Source organism: Pelophylax lessonae, assembly GCF_965119305.1.
Source record: "Pelophylax lessonae genome assembly, chromosome: 1".
Taxonomy (NCBI): Eukaryota; Metazoa; Chordata; class Amphibia; order Anura; family Ranidae; genus Pelophylax; species Pelophylax lessonae.
Genome location: NC_138768.1, coordinates 735,993,937 through 736,020,775, shown reverse-complemented (window position 1 = coordinate 736,020,775; position 26,839 = coordinate 735,993,937). Strand labels below are relative to the sequence as shown.

General features: G+C 42.0%; 1 protein-coding gene across 5 annotated transcripts in view; it reads left to right on the top strand.

Moving 5' to 3' along the window:
• EXOC1 (exocyst complex component 1) overlaps window positions 1-26,839 on the top strand; it is a 126,412-nt gene that overhangs the window by 27,487 nt on the left and 72,086 nt on the right. For 3 of the 5 annotated variants that reach the window (XM_082264913.1, XM_082264915.1, XM_082264916.1), the window contains exons 5-8: window positions 5,221-5,408; window positions 8,870-9,097; window positions 11,763-11,895; window positions 14,551-14,660. In XM_082264913.1, the coding sequence (XP_082121039.1) occupies window positions 5,221-5,408; window positions 8,870-9,097; window positions 11,763-11,895; window positions 14,551-14,660 (659 nt within the window). Of the gene's footprint in view, window positions 1-5,220; window positions 5,409-8,869; window positions 9,098-11,762; window positions 11,896-14,550; window positions 14,661-19,349; window positions 19,404-26,839 lie in introns of all 5 variants that reach the window. The other 2 variants (XM_082264912.1, XM_082264914.1) reach the window with 1 other exon arrangement.

The window sequence follows — 26,839 nt, the reverse complement described above, 5'->3', positions numbered from 1 at the left end:
TCATATATGGACTTTGATTGACAAGCCCACATGTAACACTCTATTCTTGTAACGTCTAATGTAGCTGATGTCATGTTACACCATATAAACATTTATCTTACTCAAAAGTAACACATATAACCAACTTATACAACTTGTATAACATTAAGTAAATACATACAAATATGATTTATTATGACTGGGATTACACTAATCCTAACTAACATTATTTAAACTAATATATGTATTATTCCTAGTATTACTTGGATCATGCCTATTCTTGACTTCCATGACATTCTATACCAGATACCTTATATGTCATCTTCCAACTAGCTACATACCCCAAAATTATCTGACATTTTACTGCCTCAGCTCAAATGAAGAACTTTTATTACTAATCACCAGTCATCAAGGTCATTCACACATATTAATATTATGATTAATCATAGAACCACATATATTTTGCAAGCTTGCTGTGAATATAATATAATTCCAATAAGTGCCGAATTATGAATTTGGAATAAATATCTAACACCTTGTTTCCTTGCAAACTTGTTTTCAGTTCAGGAGGCTGAATCCATATTGCATAGTCAGCCTTGCTGAACTTTGCAGCTTGCTATATGAATAAAGTTGAGCCCCCACTGACTTATAGGCTAAGTTCACCTTTTACATAAACTGTCCCATGCAGACAACGGTTCCCAGTAGTTTGAAATGCACTCTGTGATTTGGTAAAATACTAAACCCAGTACCCTGCATTCACTATATCTGCTCTCCCACAGTACACAGAATATGGAAATGCAATTATTTTAGTACATATAAACAGCTAAATACCTTTTCTCATCAGCAGTATATAGCAGTCTTGTGACTTCTATCCGTGCCTGGTTAAAGCTTGTAGGAGGAGTTTTAATTCTCCTCTGGCTGTCCTATCAGGATTCAGGACCCCTGACTCTCTGTCTGGACAGTGCTGATTGGCCCTGTGCTGATCACATGCACCCTCTCAAGAAAAAAAGGATCAGACAGCCTTTTTACACAGTGCAGAGGATTAACCGCTTGGGTACCACGGTGAGTATAACCAGCGTGATTTACTGCATATACAGACTGATTTTACTGTTGTGGGTTTAGTAACACTTTAAAGACAGATGGCATAACTTTAGGATATTTTTGCTGAAATACTCCCTTGCTTACATCCTAGGCCAATTACAGGACACAGCAGCCATTGGCACTCACTCCTAGCTTCACAGGTGCCTGGGATTAGGTTCATGTTCTGTGCATGTGCAGCTTTTAAAGCAGGAAGCAAGCTTGTTTCTGCAATGCTGGGGGTAAGGGCAATTGGCTGCTGTTTTCTGCAATTAACCTAGGATGTAAACAATGGAGTATTTCTGGGGGAAGTGCAGCGCTAATGCTGAAAGTCCATCAGATCAAGTTGGAACAAATTGAGTTCTGAGACGTGAGTGTGAGAGCTGTCTGGGTAGGAGTCCAGAAAAAGCCTCCACCAACACTAAACACACTGCCTCTTACTATAAGAGGTGGACCCCCTGCACAGGAGGTCAAACAGGCATAACCGTATCCTTGATGGTTCAGACACAGAGACTATTGGTTCCCCAAGATTCCTCAGTATATGACACAGTATCCTCTCCAATACTCATATTGGGCATAAATATAAAGAGGGACACATGATGTGACCCTCTTCAAATGTTTGCGCAATATGAGTATTACAGAGGATACTGTGTAAATACGAAGTAAGGGTAGTCTTATACCGCAAGTATATACGCTGGCATATACAGTCATTTTCTGGCTAAAGTTGTTCTTTAAATCCTTGGGGGCTCAACGCGCAAGCGTGGGCAGCACTGAGCAGGTTTTAAACACCAGAGGAGGATGCAGCTGGAAAAGAAGGGGGGGGGCAGAAGTTTGTGCAATTTCGCGTTGGCGTCATTTAGAGAAAGTGGAGGTACAGCTGTCCTTTATTAACCACTTCAGCTCTGGAAGGTTTTACCCCCTTAATGACCTGGCCTTTTTCTGCGATACGGCACTGCGTTGCTTTAACTGACAATTGCGTGGTTGTGCGACCTTGTACCCAAATAAAATGTCCTTTTTTTCCCACAAATAGTTCTCTTTTGGTGGTACTTGAAAAAAAAAAAAATCTATATATTTTACTTTCTGCTATAAAACACATCCAAAAAAAAGTATAAATTTAGGCCAATTTTGTATTCTGCTACATATTTTTGGTAAAAGAAAATCCCAGAAAGCCTATATTGATTGGTTTGCGCAAAAGTTATAGCCTCTACAAACTATGGGATGGATTTATGGACTTTAGGTTTTTTTTTAAATTGTTTTTATTAGTAATGGCGGCGATCAGCAATTTTTAGTGGGACTGCGACATTGCAGCAGACAAATCTGACACTAAGTGACACATTTTGGGGATCAGTAACACCAATACAGTGATCAGTGCTAAAAATATGCACTGTTACTGTATAAATGACACTAGCAGGGAAGGGGCTAACATCAGGGACGAGCAAAGGGTTAAGTGTACTCCTAGGGAGTGCTTTCTAACTGTGTGGGGCATGGGACTGACTGCAAGAAGAGAGTGAACTGTGTTCCTGATTAGTTGGAACACAAGATCCCTCTCTTCCTGTCTGAAAGAACGGCAGTCTGCCTTGTTTACACAGGCATAGTGCCTTTCTGTCATTCTCCTGAACCATCGTAGGTGGCTGTTGGCCATCGCGGCCGCTGGACCCGCTGATTGGCTGCTGCTGCGTCCAATCACAGCAGTACTGCAGCTCCGGCAGCGTGCGCCCCCTAGAGCCTTTCTACAAAATCACATAAGGTACGTGATTTTGCGCTTAAGGGCTGCCCTGTTGCAGTAAATGTACGTGGGGTGGTCCTTAGGTGGGTAAATCTTTTTTACACATAATATCAAGTGATATTATGATTCATAATATCATTCATTCCTCTGTCCACTCCGTAGATATCCTAACTGCTTCAGTGATGGATAGCAAATGATTCCTATGCCATGTTTTGAGGGGTCCCACTTTGCCTTCTGGATGAATTTGATAAACAGGCAACCCGGGAAGATTCTTATGAACAACAAAGGGTTGTGGGCGCCATCGATCAGCCAATTTGTGTTTTCCAGGCACTCCCAAATTTCGCAAGAGTACCCTACTGATTCATACATGGGCGCTCAACCTGTGGCCCTCCAGTTGTTGCAGAACTACAAGTCCCATCATGCCTCTGCCTGTGGGAGTCATGCTTGTAACTGTCAGCCTTGCAATGCCTCATATGACTTGTATTTCTGCGACAGATGGAGGGCACAGGCTGAGCACTCATGGGGACATCATAGTGAAGGCTGTCCTTTGCAGCACAATAGTTAACTCTTTGCATGGCTTGCTTTTGACAGTAGAGTTTTTTTCTGAAGCCTGTCTAATTGTTATTTGTCACACAATAAAAAAAGTCTGTTGGATTCTGTACTGGTAAAGTTTGGTGGTTTATGCCGCAGCTGTATGCATTCTGCCTTTGTCTGTCTGGCTTTAATACTCTTTTGCTTACTGTCCTCTGCTCTTTTTTCCCAAACCTATTACACTTCAGAGCTTCCTAAAGTTGCAGAAGGTGGGTGTCCTCATTTACTTCTCTTTCCCTTATTTAGTGGCTGTTCATCTTTGTTGCAATTTTGTATCTTTTGTTAAAATCCATTGTTCACAAAGCATGGTGTCACTGTATGTCTTCAGGATGGAAATCCTGCTTTCTGTACACACAGCAGAGGCGTCTCCGCTAATGGCTGTACTAATGTCTATGTAGAACGGATGCTGACTCTGATAATGTACTAGATAATGTAAACTATTCATTTTAGGACTATGGAAAATATTTTATAGTTGCATTCTTTGCTTCTTCTTGGTTTCCAATTGTGGAAAAATAGCAACAAAATAATTGCCTGAAAAAACGATTGCGCTTTGTCCATTATCGAAGAATGATGCTAGTGGCTACTGTGAAAGTGCTATTAAACCCCAAAGCAAGAATTTATTTTATTGCAGCTTAGCAATCATTCGATGTTGTGGCTGCATTCGTTTTTTCTTTTTTAGGGTTTTTTCCCCTGTTTTCACCTGGTGATCTGGCCAATAACTCACTTCCTGTATTAGCATGCCCCCACTCTGGATGAAGGAGAAAGGGGGGCGCAACATTGTTTAATCTAGGGGAGGATGGACTAGCAGATTTAGATACGCTAAAGCCTTAGTACACACTGGCTGAATGTCAGGCGAGATTGGCAGGTTCAGTAGAAAATGGCGGACATTGCACTGCAGCCGGCTGGACAGAAACATTCGGCCAGCTTCGGTCGATGGGGCATGACTGAAAAAGGTTGGCTCCCAATCTGCACTCTAAACCAATGGCTGAAAGCATTAACTGGAGTGTTCTAGTGGGGGGGGGGGGGTGTCCTCCTGTGAGAACACAATAGCACAGCAGGGGAGATCGCTGTACTAACATCGCATGGTTAGTACAGAGGCTTCTCTGCAGCTGTCAGTTTCTTTTTTCAAGTAAATACATATTCGCCAGCACGCCAAGGATCTTGCAAAAGCAGTCCAAAAAACTTTATTCAAGATATGATCACATCAAAAAATAGTGCAACGTTTCGGAGCCGCACAGGACCCCTTCGTCAGGCATGCTGGGTTGAACAAAAATAAAAATTAGTGTGTACTAGGATTGACACATTGAAGCCAAACTCCAGCTCACACTGCAGTTATACAAGCAGTTATTGATCATTGTAGGCACCCCTGTCAGTGGTAAAGGGTTTGTCTCAACACACTTAACTGATACTTTTTACCATCCAGATCACAAGGTGAAAATAAAATAAAAAATAACTATTGCAGACATCACATCTAAGAACTGGTAAGCTGCGATATAATAAATATTTGCTTTTGGGTTTAATACCGCTTTAAGTCATGATTTTTTTTTTTTGGTTGCCAAGTTCAGAATTGCAGGCTAAACTCATATTCACGTCCATCCTATTAGTTTGCACCAATGTTTATGTCGGATGTATCCCCTGTTTAGGTGATGTTACATTTTGAACCATTATTTTTTCTTTCTCTAACCTTTCATTTCCCATTCTTGCACTCTAAATCTTTAAACCTGACCTTGTGCGTTCCCATGCTGCAAAGTCCCTGCCCAGTAACTTTTACTGATTTTGTGTGCCATGAATATTAACGGCGTATTCTTTCATTCATTACTTTTGTCTTCACCTGCATCATCTTGAAGAGTCTGTTCCTAGTGGAGAGAACCAGAGTGTGGCTGGGGGAGAGGAAGAAGCAGCTGCTGAATACCAAGAGCTGAATGCCAGGGAGAAACAGGATATCGAGTTCATGATGGTCGGCTGTGAATATGCCATTTCTAATGCTGAGGCCTTTGCTGAGAAACTTTCCAGGGAGCTGCAGGTCCTGGATGGGGTAAGACCTCTATATTGTAAAGTGGTTCTGAAGGAAAGCTTCAACCACTTGCCTACCACCTTACGTAGATTTATGTCAGCACTTTAAGTGGTTATATTAGGATGATACCTGTAGCTACAGGCATCATCCCATTATTGTTTTTTCGGCTGGCGATTCTGTTTTATGTAAGAGCCATCCTAGCTGCTAATTAGCAGCTGGATTGCTTTTACAGGCAGCAGGAGGGATCGTCCTCACGCCAATGCATCTCAGGGGCTCTACCATCCCACTAGCGAGCCTGGAATGAAACCAGAGATTCTGCTGGCTTGCCATAGAGCTGATCTGGGACCGGAACGTCCTCAATCATCTCTATGGTATATGAAACCAGAAGTAAGGGCCATTACTCACAAAGGAAAGCTTCAAATTAATGACCCAAAGGTTTCAAGGGCAGAGGAGAGATCTGGGGTCTATTAGACCCCCAGATCTCTCAGTAAAGAATGCTCGTCACTGCCTATTGCTATCACAAGGGATGTTTACATTCCTTGTAGTAACAATATAAGCGAACAAAAAAAAAAAAAAAATTAGGGACAGTGTTTAAAAAAAGAAACATAATAAAATAATAATAATAAAAAAAAAAAAAACAAATTTTGAAAGCCTGTGGTGAATGCAAAAGCAAAAAAAAATAACATTTGTATCAATATAAGCAGCCGCTCAGCTGGTATTACAAGCAGCTGGAGGGGACATCCCCTGTTTCCCACCTTCTTCTGCCGCTCTGCTGTGGAATTGGCTGTTTTGATCGGGTCTTCGATGTAGTGACCCAGAAGCGACATCACTTCTGATTTACTCAGCAGCCAACGGCGCCAGTTTAAAAGCAAAAAACAAAAAAAACACAGTATTCAAAAACGCAGATCTGGGCATTTTGAATACTTTTAAGTGCAGAGGAGGGGTTTGGGGTCTTAAAGGACCCCAGTTCCCTCCATAAAGAGTACCTGTCACTGCCTATTACTGTCACAAGGGATGTTTACATCCTTTGTAATCAGAGTTTGTTTTTCTTTTTGTTTTTTTTTTTTAAAGGAACAGTATAAAAATAAAAAAATATAATAAAAAAGAGAAAATTGTTTAAAGCACCCCCATCCCCCAATGCTCATGCGCCAAAATAAACTAGTGATCAACGGATATCGGTTTTTCGTTGCCGATATTTTCGTACATTTAAAAACATTATTTTTTTTGACAGGTACTCTTGTGGAGGGATCTGGGGGTCTAAAAGACACCAAACCCCTCCTCCTGCACTTAAAAGCATTCAAAACGCCAAGTTTGGCTGTTTTGAATGCTGTCATTTTTTTTAATCTGGCGCCGAGTACCCAGAAGTGATGTCATGATATCACTTCTGGGCTTTTGCATGGAGACCCGATCAGAGCTGGCTTTTGCATGGAGACCCGATCAGAGCCCACTGCGGCTTTGATCGGGTCTTCGGCGGCCGGGCAGGCTGGTTTCCTGGTGGGACGGGAGACCCGTGTGAGCCGGGGAAGGCGGCGGGAGGGGGGCATCCCCTCCCGCTCCTTGTAATGACAGCCGAGTGGCTTCTCAGCCGCATCAGTTGTCATGACAAGACAGCCGACCGTCGGCTATGGACGCCGGTACCTGGATGATGCCTCTAACTGCAGGCATCACTTTCCGAAATATCGGTAATATCGGCCACCTTGGTTCCGGGGAAAGTGCAGATCGGCCCCCGCATACTTAAGTCGCAGCCGCAAACGTAAACAGTGTTCAAACCACACATGTGAGGTATCGCCGTGATCATTAGAGCAAGAGCAATAATTGTAGCAGAAGACCTCCTCTGTACCCCTAAACATTAAATCATTAAAAAATTTTAAATCGTCGCCTATGGAGATTTCTAAGTACCTTAATTTGTCGCCATTCCACGAGGGTGCGCAATTTCAAAGCATAACATGTTGGGTATCTATTTACTTGTTGTAACATCATCTTTCACATTATACAAAAAATGTGTTCATTTTTTTTTTTTTTTTTAATTAACCACTTGCCTACCGGGCACTTTTATCCCCTTCCTATCCAGGCCAATTTTCAGCTTTCAGTGCTCTCACGCTTTGAATGACAATTTCGCGGTCATGCTATACTGTACCCATATGAAATTTTTATAATTTTTTCCACACAAATAGAGCTTTCTTTTGGTGGTATTTAATCACCGCTGGGTTTTTTATTTCTTACAAAAAAAAAGACAGAAAATTTTGAAAAAAAAAAGTTTTTCTTATTTTCTGCGAGTAAATTTTTAAAATAAATAAATTTTTCTCCTTCACTGATGTTCGCTGATGAGGCTGCACTGATGGGCACTGATGAGGTGGCACTTATGGGCACTGATGAGGAGGTACTAATATGCCGCACTGATGGGCAGCACTGCTGGGCACTGAGAGGTGGCACTGCTGGGCACTGAGAGGTGGCACTGCTGGGCACTGAGAGGTGGCACTGCTGGGCACTGAGAGGTGGCACTGCTAGGCACTGAGAGGTGGCACTGCTGGGCACTGAGAGGCGGCACTGACGGGTGGCACTGATGGGCACTGAGAGGTGGCACTACTGGACACTGATGGGCGGCACTGATGAGCACTGATGGGCAGCACCATCAGTGCCCACACTCAGTGCCCATAGTGCTGCCAGTCAGTGCTCATCAGTGCCTAGATGAGCAGGCACTGATGGGCACTGACTGGCAGCACTATGGGCACTGATGGGGGGCACTGATGGTGGGCACTTAGTGTATTTTATTTACCTTGTGTAATCAGGGCACTGGTGATCAGTGCCCTGATTACATTCCTCTGTGTCCCCGAACGGCTGATTGGCTCTGCTCCTTCCTCACATGCAGTCTCTGTGTGAGGAAGGAGAGCTGGCGATGAGAGATGATCTCATATGTTTACATATGAGATCATCTCTCATTGCATGGGCCGATCACGTCGTAAGTGGCCGCTGTAATTGTCCATTTACCACGATCTGTGATTGGCTGTGTCCAAGGGACATGGCCGACACAGATTTTCCCCGATGCGCGCTCGCGGGAGCGCGCGGGGAGCCTGTCTCTGGGAGGCCGTTTAAAGACGGCCTTCCGGAAATTCGAGTCCGCGCTGTAGCCGTACTTCGGCTATAGCACGGATCGGAAGAAGTTAATTGAAGTGTATTTTTAAAAAATAAAAATTGCATTTGAAAGACCGCTGTGCAAATACAGTGTGACAATAAATATTGCAACGACCTCCATTTTATTCTCTAGAGTCTCTGCTAAAACAGTAAAAAAATAGATTATGTTTGGGGGTTCCAAGTAATTTCTAGGGAATATTTTCTAGCAAAAAATACTGATTTTAACTTATTAGCAACAAAGTGAGCAGCTTATTTACCTTTTGATAAATTACCCCCTTATGTCAATGATCATATGTAATTTACACTGTTATCTCTTGTAGTCTGCTAAGGATGTTTCTCTTCTTTTCCAGGCAAATATCCAGTCCATCATGGCTTCAGAAAAACAGGTCAACATTCTTATGCAGTTGCTGGATGAGGCCCTAAAAGAAGTGGACCAGATAGAAGGGAAGCTGAGCAGCTATGAAGAGATGCTGCAAAGTGTAAAAGAGCAAATGGATCAGATTTCTGAGAGTAACCACCTCATTGAGCTCAGCAAATCCAACAGCGAGACCCTGCTGGGCGAGATTGAGTTTCTTGTTGTAAGTACAATGTTCTGCCTCAGCTGTACAGATTGCATTGGGCCTATACTGTACCATTATTTATGACCTGTAAAATCCATTGTCTGCAAATACCAGTTTGCAATCACTGATTTGAGGAACATTCTGTTCACCAAGCAATTACAAGTATTTAAAGTGAATATCTGATGGTTTCAACGTTCCGACAGGTGTGGCTTTCTTACACAGCAGCCATCCTGTCATTTGTCCACCCCCTCCTCTCCATTCTTTGACTCACAGAATGCTTTGGTTTCTGTGAATGAACACGGGAGCATACATTTATTTAAAATACAGACAGGTATTTACAATTTAAACTCAAGTCCGCTCATGATACAAACTCTTGTTTCATGTGCTGACTTGATTTTATATTGTAGAACACCAAGCGCGTTGGTCTTGTGACAAATTGCGGGGCCGTGTTTAGGAAATAATAGCACAACAAGTGCGTTGCAGGGTTTTCCATGTTTTCTGCACATTCCTGTCCACAGGAACACTTACAGCCCTGGCCAAAAGTTTGGAGGATGACACAAATATTATTTTCACAAAGTCTGCTGCCTCAGCAATTTTTTCTTTTAGACCTTTTAGAAGTTGTTACTGTGGTATACTGAAGTAGAATTACAAGCATTTCATAAGTGTCAATAGCTTTTTTTGACAATTCCATTAAGTTTATGCAAAGAGTCAATATTCGCAGGGTTGACCCTTCTTTTTCAAGACCTCTGCATTTCCCCTGGCATGCTGTCAATCAACTTCTGGTCCACATCCTGACTGATGGCAGCTCATTCTTGCATAATCAATGCTTGGAATTTGTCAGAATTTGTGTTTTATTTTTGTTTAGCCGCCTGTTGAGGATTGACCACATGTTGTCAATGGGATTAAGGTCTGGGGAGTTTCCTGGCCATGGACGCAAAACTTCGATGTTTTGTTCCCCAAACCACTTGGTTATCAATTTTTCCTTATGGCAAGGTGCTCCGTCATGCTGGAAAAGGCATTGTTCACCATCAAACTGTTCATGGATGGTTGGGAGAAGTTGCTCTTGGAGGATGTTTTTTTACCATTCTTTATTCATGGCTGTGGTCTTAAGCAAAATTGTGAGTGAGCCCACTCCCTTGGCTGAGAAGCAACCCCACACATGAATGATCTCAGGATGCTTTACAGTCTGCATGACACAGGACTGATGGTAGCACTTTTCTTCTCCGAACAAGATGTTTTTCGGATGTCCCAAACAATCGGAAGGGCGATTCATCTGAGAAAATGACTTTACCCCAGTCCTCAGCAGTCCAATCCCTGTACCTTTTGCAGAATATCAGTCTGTCCCTGATGTTTTTCCTGCAGAGAAGTGGCTTCTTTGCTGCCCTTCTTGACACCAGGCCATCATCCAAAAGTCTTCACCTCACTGGGCGTGCAGATGCACTCACACCTGCCTGCTGCGATTTCTGAGCAAGCTCTGCACTGGTATTGCCCCAATCCTGCAGCTAAATCAACTGTAGGAGATGATCCTGGTGCTTCCTGGACTCTTTGGCGCCCCTGAGCCTTTTTCACAATTGAACCTCTCTCTCCTTGAAGTTCTTAATGATCCGATAAATGGTTAATTTAGGTGCGATATTGGTAACCGCAATATCCTTGCCTTTGAATCCCTTTTTGTGCAAGGCAATGATGACTGCATGTGTTTCCTTGCAGGTAACCATAGTTAACAGAGGAAGAACAAAGATTTCAAGCACCACCCTCCTTTTAAAGCTTCCAGTTTGTTATTCTAACTTAATCCGCATTACAGAGTGACTTCCAGCCTTGTCCTTGTCAACACTGACACCTGTGTTAAGGAGAGAATCACTGACATGATATCAGCTGGTCCTTTTGTGGCAGGGCTAGTATGCAGTAGAAATATTTTTTTTATGGGATTAAAGTGATACTAAAGTCTCTTTTTTTTTTTTTTTTTGCTTGGAAATAACAAACATGTTATACCCACCTGCTCTGTGCAGTGGTTTTGCACGAAGCAGCCCAGATCTCCCTCTTCTTGGGTCCCTCGCTAGCACTCCTGGCCCCTCCCTCCTGTCGAGTGCCCCCACAGCAAGCCGCTTGCTATGGGGGCATCTGAACCGAGCCGCTGCTCTGTGTCCATTCAGACATGGAGCCGTGGTTCTGCCGCGCCCCCTCTCTCTCGTTATTGTCTAACTGACTTGGATTGACAGCAGTGGGAGTCATTGGCACCGCTGCTGTGTCTCAGCCAATCAGCAGGGAGAGTCCCAGGCAGCCGAGGCACTTGTGCACATAACTGGGTCGAGATGGGGCTCAGGTAAGTATTAGTGGGACTGCTGCACAAAAAAGGTTTTTTGTTTTAATGCATAGAATGCATTAGGCTAAACCTTCTGCCTTTACAACCAGGTTAAGTTAATTTTCATGGCAAAGAGAGACTTTGCAATTAGTTGCAATTCATCTGATCGCTCTTCATAACATTCTGAAGTTTATTCAAATTGTCATCATAAAAACTGAAGACTTTCTCTAGTTCTAGATTTAGGCATCCATCTGTTTTGTATTCTTTGATGTAAATCTTGTGCCCCTTCAAGTAAAGGTAGAAGAGAGGTGATTTTATGTTATCTGAACAATAAATACCATTATAGTGCTTATTGCTAACCAACTGTATTGGATTGTTTTCCAGAACCACATGGACCTATCAAAGGGTCATATTAAAGCCCTTCAAGAAGCTGACCTTTCTTCCTCTCGTGGTATTGAGGCTTGTACTAATGCAGCGGAAGCACTTCTACAGTGTATGAATGTATCTCTTCAACCAGGTATCCACTTTTTACAGCCTCTCACAGAGTGTGTGGTACTTCAATGTTATTGCAATCAGCTCTTATGATATTATCATGCCCTGACCACAAACCATAACCACAAAGTAAACCGTTTTAGAAAACAAATGCATTTTACACTGTGTGCTTATGGTTTCCTAAATACGCAATGCATATAAAGACCGTGGTGCCATTAATGTAGTAAAAGATCCTGAAAATCAACAGAACTGACTTTGGTCGTAAAGTGAGAGGATAAGGATGTGGTTTGTGTGTTAGTGGGTTCATGTACTTTTTTTTTTTTTGAATGACACTGCTAGTAGTTGATGCATTGGGGTTGATTTACTAAAGGCTAATTTGCCAGGTAATTTTCACTTTACAAGAGAATTTTCCCTTAGCATAGTGAATGAGATGAAACTCTTCCATCGTCCAGTCATGTGCAAGGAAAAGTACTGTTTTTATTTTCCTTGCACATGCTTGGGTATTCTTTGCAAAATATGTTTTCACCACATTCACTAAGTTCTTGGAAAAATTCCCTTGCAAGGTGAACAGCCGATTTGATTTGAGTAACGCGCCTGTTCAGTGATTAACCACTTAAGCCCCGGAGGATTTGGCTGCTCAAAGACCAGGGCCTCTTTTGCGATTCGGCACTGCGTGAGTTTAACAGACAATTGCACGGTCGTGCGACGCTGTACCCAAATTAAATTGACGTCCTTTTTTTCCCACAAACAGAGCTTCCTTTTGGTTGTATTTGATCACCTGTGCGATTTTTACTTTTTGCGCTATAAACAAAAAAAGAGCGACAATTTTGTAAAAATAACAATATTTTTCACATTTTTTATATGAAATTCCCCCCAAAGAATGTAAATATCAAAATTTTTTAACATTTTAGGCCAATTTATTTTCTGCTACATATGTTTGGTAAAAAAAAATTGCAATAAGCGGATTTTGATTGGTTTGCGCAAAAGTTATCGCAGCTACTAACTACGGGAAAGATTTATGTCATTTTTATTGTTTTTTTTTTTTTTTTTTTTGTTTTACTAGTAATGGCGGCGATCTGCAAATTTTTTTTTTATAAATATGCACTGTTACTGTAAAAATGACACTGGCAGGGAAGGGGTTAACTTTATTGGTGATCAGTGGGTTAAATGTATCCCTAGGGGCGTGATTCTAACTGTGTGGGGCGTGGCTTGTGATGTAACCACAGAGACATACGATCCTACATAGCAGGATCGTATGATCTCTGCAGTTACACAGGGGAGAATGACAGACGGCTTTGTTTACATCAGCCGCCTGCCTTTCTCCCTCTCCAGCGGGAGATCGCAAGTGACTGGCGGACATCGGAGCCGCCGGTCACTGGCGCGGGGATGTTAGTGAACGAGCGGGGGTGGGAGCGCGCCTCCGGTGGCACGCGCTTGCCCTCTAGAGGCTCGTGGGCGAGCGACATAGCCCTACGTCGTTTTGCCTGTAGGGGGCTGACTGCCGCAGTAAATAGTCGTGCGGCGGTCGGCAAGCGGTTAACTGTAGGCTACCACTCAGCACCTAGTATAATTGGTCAAAGAAAATTGGAAAGCAGTGCATATTCAGTGAGTTTCTTTAGAAGTGAGAGGGATTAATGGACTTGGCAGGTGCTGCAGTGAGGCTGAGAGCAGTCATGGTCACTTCACCTGACCTCCCCATCACCTTTGGACAGTTTGACTATTAAAGCAGAATCACACTCCATCTGAGCACCACAAACCAAAAATTCTATTTAATTCATTTTTAATATTGTAAGCCAACTCCCCCCCTCCACCCATGTCTCCATGCTTTATTTTGCTTAGAAATCACTTTAAAAAAACACCTCCCTAGCATTTCTGGCCATGGCCATCTTAAATAAGGGCAGATGATTCACGTAGCATTTACTTCCTGGAATCTATCTGCCCTTAGCTCAGGCATGCAGGTAGGAGGGTGTGCTTAGCGAAGAAAACTCCTCCTGAAGACTTCTGGGCTGTATGACATCATTTGCCTGGGCCTGGAAATCAGGAGGTAACTGAGGAAATGTAAAAGAAAATTGCAAATCTGATATACTTTCCTATCTATTTACTAATGCTGACAGCATAAGAATTAAAAATAGTAAATGTTTATTGAGAGATTGAATTCTCCTTTAAAGGCTGACTGTACCCATCTTCAATGTGTGGCCGTACTGTGTACTGCACTGCCTTTTCTTCTGGAGGTGCCCTTGTCAAGTCCTCTTCATTCTGCGCCTATTCTTTCCTATGGGGAGTCATACTCATGGCGGCCCCCAGTGTTCTGTGAAGAACAACACTCCCCATAGGAATGCATTGGGTGTGCATGTACAGGGTGAAGAGGATGAGCTGTTGCTGGCCTCCACCTGAAATGACTACTTAGCCATGATTCTGACCATCTGGATTCAATATTTGTCTTTTGCTTTGACCATGCTCTGTAAAAGAAGATATTTGATTTCCATGATCATGCTGCTTTATTCTAAGCCTTTTCCTGAGCAGAAGGGGGTCTCAGAAAACCCTCAGAATATTGCCAGTATACACAGGACACTAGACTTTAAGTGAAAATAGTAATCTGTTTATATTCATTTTAATCAGGTCTGTAGCAGTCAGTTTTTTGCTCTGTTTTATGACTTACTGACTTCTTGTTCCTGTTTAGGACACGCCATGCTTCAAGCTGTAAAGCAGCAACAGCAGCTCTTCACTGACCTCAGAGAGCAGTTTGCTCGCCGACTAGCCAGCCACCTGAACAATGTATTTGTCCAACAGGTACTTCTATCATTTCATTACTACACTTTATTATGAAGCATCATTTTTGTAGCAAAGTAAAATATAAATATGTGCAACAAATGCATGGGGCTGAAGACCCAAGCAACTGATAGAAACCTTTTAGGAAGTCTACAGTGCCTTTAAAAAAGTATTCATACCCCTTAAAATTTTTGCCACACCACACTTTTCACATATTTATTTGTAAAAAATTTAGAAAACCATTTATTTTACTTTCACTTTACAATTATGTGCCATTTTGTGTTGGTCTATCACATAAAACCCCAATAAAATACATTTACGTTTTTGGTTGTAACATGACAAAATGTGGAAAATTTAAGGTGTATGAATACTTTTTCAAGGCACTGTAAGTAACGCACAAAAGGAAATGGAAATACCTTTGTTTGTATTATATGGATTTTGCAAACGCAAAGTTAATTCACCATAACAATCCAGGGATAAATGAGCTGCTGGCCCTTTCCAAGGCACAGAAATCAAGGCACTTTACATGATTGCCACACGCCATTCTGCAAGTTGGTCTTGACTAAAGAATCCAGTCAATAGAGGAGGGCTGCCATCATTTCATCTCTTTCTGAAGATGTTAGATCCCTGGCTGGTATTCTGCCCCATGGTCTTTAATACGTTCAGAATCAGAACATGAATCAGAAAAACCAGAGAATTGCAGAAGTCCTTCTCTGCATACTTGTTTCAGGTAAGTCTATCAAGGTATTGAATAAGAGGGTCAGTAGGACACAGGTAGCTAGCATTTTCAGAAGTAGGGTTCAACAATGGCAGCCTCCCTTATGACAGGTTTCCTTTAATGGGACATGTCAACCACAGCAGGTACAGCCTCTGTTTCTGGGAAAGGGGACATCATTCTTAGAAGTGGAGTTAAAGCAGCACTAAAGGCGCTATACATACCACCTCTCTAACAGTCTGGGTCCCTCACCAGCACAGGCATCTTCTCCCTGGGTTGCTGGTCTTTGGGCATCTCTATTTGGTGGGCATCTCTATTTGGTGGTGCAGGAAGATGAAACTCCTGGGCATGTGTAGGAGTTGGTCATCCTGGCACACAAGGACTGTATCAGCGATATAAGCTGAACTTACATGCTGCAGAAGACTTCGGGCAGGCAGGTAGGTGTATTATTGCAGAAAAAACACTACGAGGTAGATTTACTAAAATCAGTGCACTCAGAATCTGGTGTAGGTGTGCATGGTAGCCAATCAGTTTCTAACTTCAGCTTGTTTAACCACTTCTGGACCAGAAGGTTTTACCCCCTTAATGACCAGGCCATTTTTTGCGATATGGCACTGCACTACTTTAACTGACAATCGACGCTGTACCCAAATAAAATTAATGCCCTTTTCCCCCACAAATAGAGCTCTTTTTTTTTTTTTGTGGCATTTGATCACCTCTGTGATTTTTTTTTTTTATTTATTGCGCTATAAATAAAAAAAAGAGCGACCATTCTGAAAAACAAAAACAATATTTTTTTTACTTCCTGCTATAAAACATTCCCAATAAAAAAAATTTAAAAATCTAATTTTTTCATAATTTTAGGCCAATATGTGTTCTGCTACATATTTTTGTTAAAAAAAAAAAATCCCAATAAGTGTATATTGAAAAGTTACAAAAATAAAGTCTACAAACTAGGAGATAGATTTATGTCATTTTTTTTTTTATTTTACTAGTAATGGCGGCGATCAGCGGCGGACAGATTGGACACCTAACTGACATTTTTGACACTTTTGGGGGGACCAGTGACATTACTACAATAATCAGTGCTACAAATATGCACTGTTACTGTAATAATGACACTGGCAGAGAAGGAGTTAACACCAGGGGTGATCAAAGGGTTAAATGTGTGCCGAGGGGGTGCTTTCTAACTGTGTAGAGGATCGGCTGGCTCAATGAACACAGAGACCTGTGTTCCTAAATAAGAGGAACACCGGATCCCCGTTCATTACTGACAGAACCGCGGGGTCTGCGGTGTTACAATGGCAGACCGCCGTTCTGTCTCCACAGGGAGCGATCGCAGGTGCCCGGCGGATATCGCGGCCGCCAAACCCACTTATTGGCTCCCCCTGTGGCCAGTCAATGCGTGCGCGCACCCCCACTAGCAGTCCCGCAAAACGGCGTACAGAAACGCAGAAACTGTTTCATGGGACAGAGCCGACCTGCCGCAGTTTAAGTACGATATCTGGTCAGCAAGTGGCTAATTAGGATTTGGCAATAAAACCTGTAAGCTGATTGGTTTCTATGCAGATCTGCAGGAGATTTTGCACTCTCTATAGCCCCGTACACACGCACAGATTGTTGGCCAACGTCTGCTCGGCCGATTGTCGGCTTGTTAGTATGATGCTTCCGACAACCAACTGCGAATTTTCAGCCGAAAAAAATCTGGTGTGCAGGCTATAAAATTTTTGTTGGCCAACAAAGAACGGCCGATTGTTCCTCAGTCAGTACAGATTTCGGCAGACATAAATTAGATGAGCAAGACTGGGCATGCTCAGAGAAGAAAAAACACACGGAAAGTAAACCATCACATGACATCACTTCTGAAGTTGGTTTTTGTTGGCCAACAAAAGTCCAGTGCAAGTCTAGAGCACATTTCAACCAACAAACACTGGACAAAAGTTGGCCGATCAGTTGGCCAACAATCTGTGCGTGTGTACGGGGCTATAAACCCCTACATGTCTGTTCTGCAATAATTGCCTGCCTGCCCGCAGTCTGTTGTAAAATGCATTTAGTTCTGCTTTAACAAAACTCTAACGATCCTCATTTGGTAAAGCAGCTTAGCAGAGCACATCTCGGTTAATGGTTTTGAAGTTTGACTTCTTCTGTAGACTATATGCAAGTTGTTTCCTTTGCGTTGAGTGGACCACAAAGCATTATGTGGTTCTGTAGAGTATCCCAATTTATTTGTATATATTCTCCTAAAGGACTACTGCAATGCTCTTTACATGTTCTCAAACTCTGATAATACTTTACAGTGTCAGAATGACTTATATACATATTTATTTAATGTGCTTTCTGTTGTTGCTTCAAAGCGAGCATTTCCAAAAAAAAAAAAAAAAAAAAGAGCACTATATATATATATATATATATATATATATATATATATAATGTGTGTGTGTGTGTATATGTGTGTGTGTGTGTGTATATATATATATATATATATATATATATATATATATATATATATATATATATATATATATACACACACACACAGGATCTACTACTTTCAGGCTCACATATGTGCAGGTTTCCTTGCAATTTTTTTTTTAGAGAAGTCCAGTGCGGTTTCCTTCACCGATTCAGGGGCAAATTTTCAAAGTATATGCAACTTGACTTCGCAGCTGAACCGGACCTAAAAACAGATTGCGACCATCCTGGACATGTGCAAACCAGCTCCAAAGAGATCCGGGGTTCACTTGTCATGTGTATCAGATGCAGTTCAAAACACATCCGATTTGCATATATGTGAACTGACCCTAAGAGCTGATGTAAAAAGGGTGTTCTATTAAATTGCTGTCATTTAATGTTGAGGATTTGACAAGAGATTCTTTGTAAAGAGTTAAATCAATGCACTTACTCATATTAAAAGAGGGATAAGTTATTTTGCAGCATTTCCATGTTTCATTACTTTTGTCCTTTTTGGCATGTAAATGATCTAGCTCTAGATTTATTATTTTAGTCCCTGGCTTCAGTATTTTTGACACTGTCACCATAGGACAACTTAAAAAAGGCCATCCCTATAAAAGAAGAGGACTGTACTTACCTTTCCAATGGCCTGCATCTTTCAGGTGTGTACTCTTTCCAGCATATGCAAAATTTCCTCCCGCAAGCTTATGTCACAGCCTACAGGATATATCAACTGGCAGGAGGAACCATTGCATGCAGTGGAGGTAGCAGGTATTGGACCCCTTTGAGGCCGATTTGCCTGCAGCGGCTTGAGGAGGTAGAGCAGGATTCATTATCAATATTGGCATTACTGAGCTTCCAGGAGTGGAGGATTCCACAGGTTCACTTTAAAGCGGAGTTCCGGCCACATACACATTTTTGAGCTAAAAATACCCCCCTAATCCTAAGATACCCCCAATTACCCTAACACTAACCCCACATTACAGTACATTACAGTTAGAAAATAAAGATAAATTCTTACCTTTAAAATTGATTGCAGAGCGCGGCCATCTCCGGTGTGGGCATCTGAAGCCGTGGTGTCCCCCGCGGTGTCTCTCTTCCTGGTTTCTGGCTACCCAGAATGCTGATCGCAATCTCGCGCATGCGCTGTAGATTGCGATCGGCAATCAGAGTAGCGGCCGGCAGTTCACATTGCATCCTGGGATTGATGACGCTTATCTCCCAGGACGCAATGCAAAGGAGGAAGTGACGTCGGGGGCCGCGGCCGCACAAGGAGCAAGAGGAAGGAAGGTAAGTTTATTTTCATTAAAAACAAGGTAAGTGAAACAAAAAAAAAATATGAATTATCCAATTCTTTTTCAGGTTTTTTAAGCTAACTGATGCTGCAAAGGTTATTTTTAGGGTGGAACTCCGCTTTAAGTTTATTAGGTTAGAACATCATAGAACATCATCAATCTTTATTTTTTCCTGCCTACTTTTTAGCATTTTCCCCTTTTTTCTTTCAATGTCAAATTGTTATATTTTTATATTTTATCTTCCACTAGTTTACTCAGATGTTCCCTCACTTATATAGCAGGTCCTACTATCTCTCAATGGCAGTGAGTACTCTGTGTGGCGATGAAGGCAATGTTTGTGTAATGTTTGTATGGTTGTTCTGCAGTCCCATTTCAGTACTAACAATGTGTGTGAAACAGCCTGCATTCATTGTGTAATCAGATGGAAACGTCTAGATTTTTGTCTTTTATATTAAAGTGGAACACATTGAAAATACAGTACATATGTTTATATTTATATTACCAGATTTGAAATTCTGTTCAGCTAGTCTTGTGATTACACATCTGTAGGCCCACTGTGTAGACATGGACATGATAGCGGTGTGCTGATCTATTGTCCATTGTGCAGACTGGGGGTGGAGATGTGACTTAGAAAGCTGAATTGTTGAACCAGAAATTAGTGTTATCTGCTTGGCTGTCCATTATAACAGATTTTTGTAAAACTCCAGAATGCCATATAGAATTACAAGTTCTTTATTATAAGCATGTTTTTTTAATCGTGTATTTCGTGTGTGCCTGGAGTTTTTTTTATTTTATTTAACTGGATAGAGTGGAGAGGGATTAGAACAACTGTCTGGTTTTTTTTTTTTTTTTTTTTGCTTGTTGTGCCCCTTTAGGGGGGATTCACCTTATTTGTCCTGTTTACCTTTATCCCACATTTTAGGTTGATCCCAGAACAGGAATAGAGGGGAGATTTTCCAATGGGCACACAAAGGGAAGGGAAATGCTACACAGATTACAAAGATTACAAAAAAAACTAACAGGGATAGTAATCCACCCATATTCTATCCAAAGTTAAAAAAAAAAGTTTTGCCTTTTTAGTTCTGATTCTAGGACAATATCCCCCCCCCCGGACAATATCCCCCTAGACAATACCCCAACCCTCTAACCCTAACCCTATGTCCATGGAGATGTTTTCCGGGAGGGGATATTGTCCCGGGGGATATTATCCGGGGGGATGTTGTCCTGGGGGGATTATGTCCAGGGGGATGTATTCCGGGGGGATAATGTCTGGGGGGATATTGTCCTGATACCTTAGTTCTAGTTAAGGATTTGGAGGGTTTTCAGGGTGTAGGGTTCCTCACCTTATTGAATCTTCAAATTTCAATTGGGCCTGCTTTATAAAAAGTATATGCGCGGCTTAAAGTGGACCTTCCATGGCTTCCTGTCAGCCACTGCCCCCCCCCCCCCCCAAATCACCCAAAAAAATAAGCTGTGAATAACATTTTAACAATAAAGATGTTACAAGAAATATGACAAGCTGCCTACCTCTGTCCTGCTTCTGAGAGCTGCAGATGATGTTACCGCCCTTCACTGCTGCCTCCTGATCACTCCTGCAAGAATGCTCTCCTTTAATGGACTGGAATGCAATCTTGGAGGATTTTTAGTGCCCAGCTATCTCTGGAGGTAGATGTAAGGCGCAGTGATGTCACCCGTGCCTCCCAGAATCTAAGATCGAGGTATTTTCTTTAAATCTTTTTTTGTTATTTTTTATGTATTTTTTTGAATGCCAATTTTGTTAAAGTGGGAGTAAACTCCCATGCACGATTTTTACCTATAGGTAAGCCTATAATAAGGCTTACCTATAGATACTGTAAATGACCACTGCTCTCACTTTGGGAGGTGATTGATACATGACTTACATTTAGAGCAGCCTTTCTCAACCTTTTCAACACAGAGGAACCCTTGAAATAAATGTCTGGTCTCGGGGACCCCCTGCTAAAAATTAAAAATCTACAACTCATGAAACATTAGTGTGACAGTCAGTGGGAAGAATGCTCTTTACTCTTGTCATCATTGGGAAGAATTACCCCCTTACAGATAGCTAAAAGGAGCAATAGTGTCATTGGAAACTTATCTGAGAGGCAGAAATTGCCTATTGCTCAAGGAACCCCTAGCAACCTCAGGAGGAACCCTAGAGTTCCACAGAACCCTGGTTGAGAAACCCGGGTTTAGCCAATTTTTGTCAAGTTCTATAATTTTTGTCAATATCCTTATATTAAGATGTTATGGTGCTATTGTAAAATGTTAATCTCGCTGTACCACCTTTTTCTATTCCTCTAATAAAATTTTGTAAAAAAAAGAAAAAAAAATCCCCTAAATGAGCACAGTTTAGGAGATGCAGTCAGGTCCATAAATATTGGGAAATCAACACAATTCTAATCTTTTTGGCTCTATACACCACCACAATGGATTTGAAATGAAACAAACAATATGTACTTTAACTGCAGACTTTCAGCTTTAGTCTGAGGGTATTTACATCCAAATCAGGTGAACGGTGTAGGAATTACAACAATTTGTATATGTGCCTCCCACTTTTTAAGGGACCAAAAGTAATGGGACAGATTACCAATCATAAATCAAACTTTCACTTTTTAATACTTGGTTGCAAATCCTTTGCAGTCAATTACAGCCTGAAGTCTGGAACACATAGACATCACCAGATGCTGGGTTTCATCCCTGGTGATGCTCTGCTACGCCTCTACTGCAACTGTCTTCAGTTCCTGCTTGTTCTTGGGGCATTTTCCCTTCAGTTTTGTCTTCAGCAAGGGAAATGCATGCTCAATCGGATTCAGGTCAGGTGATTGACTTGGCCATTGCGTAACATTCCACTTCTTTCCCTTAAAAAACTCTTTGGTTGCTTTTGCAGTATGCTTCGGGTCATTGTCCATCTGCACTGTAAAGCGCTGTCCAATGAGTTCTGAAGCATTTGGCTGAATATAAGCAGATAATATTGCCCGAAACACTTCAGAATTCATCCTGCTGCTTTTGTCAGCAGTCACATCAATAAATACAAGAGAACCAGTTCCATTGGCAGCCATACATGCCCACGCCATGACACTACCACCACCATGCTTCACTGATGAGGTGGTATGCTTTGTATCATGAGCAGTTCCTTTCCTTCTCCATACTCTTCTCTTCCCATCACTCTGGTACAAGTTGATCTTGGTCTCATCTGTCCATAGGATGTTGTTTCAGAACTGTGAAGGCTTTTTTAGATGTTGTTTGGCAAACTCTAATCTGGCCTTCCTGTTTTTGAGGTTCACCAATGGTTTACAACTTGTGGTGAACCCTCTGTATTCACTCTGGTGAAGTCTTCTCTTGATTGTTGACTTTGACACACAAACACCTACCTCCTGGAGAGCGTTCTTGATCTGGCCAACTGTTGTGAAGGGTATTTTCTTCACCAGGGAAAGAATTCTTCGGTCATCCACCACAGTTTTCCATGGTCTTACGGGTGTTTTGGTGTCGCTTAGCTCACCGGTGCGTTCTTTTTTTTTTTAAGGATGTTCCAAACAGTTGATTTGGCCACACCTAATGTTTTTGCTATCTCTCTGATGGGTTTGTTTTGTTTTTTCAGCCTAATGATGGCTTGCTTCACTGATAGTGACAGCTCTTTGGATCTCTTATAGAGAGTTGACAGCAACAGATTCCAAATGCAAATAGCACACTTGAAATGAACTCTGGACCTTTTATCTGCTCCTTGTAAATGGGATAATAAGGAAATAACACATACCTGGCCATGGAACAGCTGAGCAGCCAATTGTCCCATTACTTTTGGTTCCTTAAAAAGTGGGAGGCACATATACAAACTGTTGTAATTCCTACACCATTCACCTGATTTGGATGTAGATACCCTCAAATTAAAGCTAAAAGTCTGCAGTTTAAAGCACATCTTGTTTGTTTCATTTAAAATCCATTGTGGTGGTGTATAGAGCCAAAAAGATTAGAATTGTGTCAATCTCCCAATATTTATGGACCTGACTGTATTTACTTTAGATGCCGGTGACGTCACCGACACATGCTCTTTGAAGGAACTGCATACCCGTGCTGGAAGTAGCGACGCGCACGCCACGGGAGTGACGTCATCACCAGCTTGGCCAATAAGATAACCAAATCCCATGAACCCGGAAAGAAGACCTGGTGAAGATGGAAGCACCTTCAGCGGTGACAGCGCGTCATGCCATGCATACTAGCACATTATGACGGTGGGGGGCTGGCAGGGATGCAGACTTTCCTTTTGTCATGTTTCACTGCATGCAAAAATTATATTTTTTTGCATTAAGGGCCGGTTCACATTTCTGCGAGTGCGCTGATCGCATGTAATTCGGAGCGCACTGCTTCTTCATTACATGCGATCGGAGGTGAGGATGCGAATTCAGCCATACACTTTGTATGGCTGAATTCGCACTGTATCCGCACCAAACACGCACATGACCCTTTTTTCCAGCCGCATCAGGATTGGATCGCACAGTGGTTCACACTTGTGCGAGGATCAATCCTGTGCGAACTGTCAGATCGCACTGCGATATGCGATCAAACTGGCGGTGTCGTTAACATTTAATTGACACCTCCTGCGTATCGCATATGGCAGTGTGAACTGCCAGGGGTGCGTTTTGCGATGCGGGAACAGGCTGTGAATTCGCAGCCTTCCCGCATCGCACAAGTGTGAACCGGGACTTAAGCTAAACCTACACTAAAGTGTCTCTAAAGGCAAAACATGTTTGTTTTTTAATATTGGATAAATAAGGGAGGGTGTGAACCCCTGTGAGGTTTTTTGTTTTGTTGTTTTTTTTGCCATCTTTATCCCATTGCGGAGATTTCCCTTCACTTCCTATCCCATAACAAAACAGGATTTCGAGGAAATCCTCCATAGGGAGGGAGTCCCGCGGTGTCACCAGGATCACTAGAAATAGTGTCCCTATTGGAAGATTTCCCCTCTTATTACTGTTCTGATGTCAACCCAAAATGTGGGATTTCCTTTTACTTTAACTTTTGATGATAATGGTAAATAGGAAAAATAGTGAGGATAAATCTCCCTAACAGGGGCACAGACAGCCATTAAAATAACTGGTGTTTTGATCCTTCACCACTCTATCCAAAATTAAAACAAAAAATAGCCTTTAACCTCTTTATTTTTCTTTTTCTTTTATTTTTTTATTCTGTGGACCTAGCTCCTCTAATAGCTAAATGAGTTGTGTTGCCAATATTTGTATCTTATAAATGGCCCTTTAATAATGTAGGCCGGTGTGTCTGCAGGGTTTTAGCACTGCCTACTCTGTAAGCCAAGTAAGGCATCCCCCACACCTGCTGTAGGATGGGAAATATTATCTAGAAATACAATAAAAGTAAATTGAAAGGATGTTCCGGATTTTCCCCCCCAAGTGATTTTTTTTTATTGAATGTTTTTCAATAAACGTTCCTGATTTTAGCATTGTACTTCCAGTATAGTATTTGTATTAAGTTGGGAATTCACTTCTTATATTATATTTATTTGTATTTCTTTTGTTCCACTTTTTATAAATGAACCAAAAGTCAAATAAAAGTGCTTATTATCGGTTTGATGTGCCTGCTACTAAAGTTTTTTTTCATATTCTGGTTGCTGAACTAACCTATGGAATGAAAATGAAAGCCGGGAACTATAAATGCTTGTTTGTCCAAAAAAGCTGGAAATGTTTTTGCGGTGATAAGTGCAGAATAACCATAGAGTCTGCTGATGACCTCTTCTTGGAAATGTCTGTAGGCCCTATAGGACAATGTAGGAGGTTTTATTGTCTTTCATGATTTTTAGCAAATGATGACGTGTATTGAAAGGCTTTAACAGAGAAACCCTTTTTATGGCACAGTAAGTGACTCAGGCCAACACAATCTTTTATCTTTTAAGAGGCCTTATACCTAAAAGGCTGGCCACAACTGCATCAAGTTCGTATTAACTTAATCTTTTATTTTAAATTTGATGAGATTTTTGAAAAAAATGTTTTTTAACTACAATTCAATGTTCCACAACCCGTTGGAAATTGTTAACCTTTTTCTAATCTGACATATCATCTGTCACATCATGGTAAGAGATAAGTACTTTTTGTTTTTTTTGTTTTTTTTTTATCCCTTTGGCTGTAATGTGAAGGAGGGGTGGCCACAATATATACACATTTGTTAAAAATTTTGCACAAGTGCACGATATAGGAGCATGAAAATGCCAATAACTTTTATAGTGCAGTAGCTCAAAGCACTTAGGGAATAAATATGTATGTAGAAGTATGTTGCCATTTTTTTGGGTCATGTGACGGGTCAGATTATATCACAGGTCCTTCCTCTTCTTTCCCGGCTGCAGGGAGTGTGGTATTTACTGCTGCACTAAACACCGCTCACTTAATGACTTGCTGTAGAGTGCGTTAGGACTTTAAGCCCAGGCTGCATGATGATGCTGCACAGTCAAAAGGAAGTAGGGATGCACCGATTCGGCTTTTTTGAAGCCGATACGGATATCTGGCGAGGTGAAATCGCCGATACTGATACGGAACCGATCCGGAGCTACACACAAAGCAAGCGGCTGCAAAGCCGCTGCTTCATGTGTGTGGCTCCTCCATTCACAGGCGGAGTGCATCTGATATCACTCCGCCTGTTAGCCGGACCTATACAGGAAGTAGCGGCTCCCATCCCATACTACTACTGCACCTAGTAAGGGATGGCTGAGCCGTTACTCAGCAAAAACCGGATCGGCCCGTGGGACGGCTGAACTTTACCGATCTCTGATCCAGCTATTTTGTCCGGATCGGGGCCGATTTCCGATCCGAATATTGGATTGGTGCATCCCTAAAAGGAAGTGGGTTGAATGATGGTGGCTGTCATTCAACCAAGAAGATTAGAGGACATCTAGTGTTGTAAATTAAGTACTTAAAACAAAATCTGCTTTCTTACTTTATCATTTTTGTCTGCTTTAAATTAGGGATCGACCGATTATCGGCAACACTGATATATCGAGGGCCGATATGCACTTTCCCCGATATATGGGAATCGGCCCCTGAGGTTACCGATATTGCTGATATTTCCGGAAAGTGCTGTACCATGCAGATAGAGGCATCACTCCGGTACCGGCATCCATAGCCGACGGTCAGGTGTCTTGTAATGACAACCAATGCGGCTGAGAAGCCGCTCGGCTGTCATTACAAGGAGCGGGAGGTGACGTCCCCCCTCTCCTGTCGCCTTCCGCGGCTCGCCCGGGTCTCCCGTCCCACAGGGAGACCCGGGCATCCTACCTGCACGGCCGCCAAAGACCCGATCAAAGCCGCATTCAGCTCTGATCGGGTCTCCATGTAAAAACCCGGAAAATCCAGGTATTCTGCGCCAAATTTAAAAAATGACAGCATTCAAAACAGCCAAACTTGGCGTTTTGAATGCTTTTAAGTGCAGAGGAGGGGTTTGGGGGTCTTTGAGACCCCCAGATCCCTCCACAAGAGTTCCTGTAAAAAAAAAAAAAAAAAAAAAAATGTTTAAATGTCCGATACCGATATGCGATGACCAAAATATCAATATCGGCAATAAAAAAAAACAATACTGGTCGATCACTACTTTAAATGAGTTAATTTGAGTTTTACTTTAACATTTTAGCGACCGCCTTCTGTAGATTTTTGGTTATCAGAGGACCGCTGTGTGCAGAATCGTGTGTGTATATACTCTATACGTGATTCTGCATTTCCGGG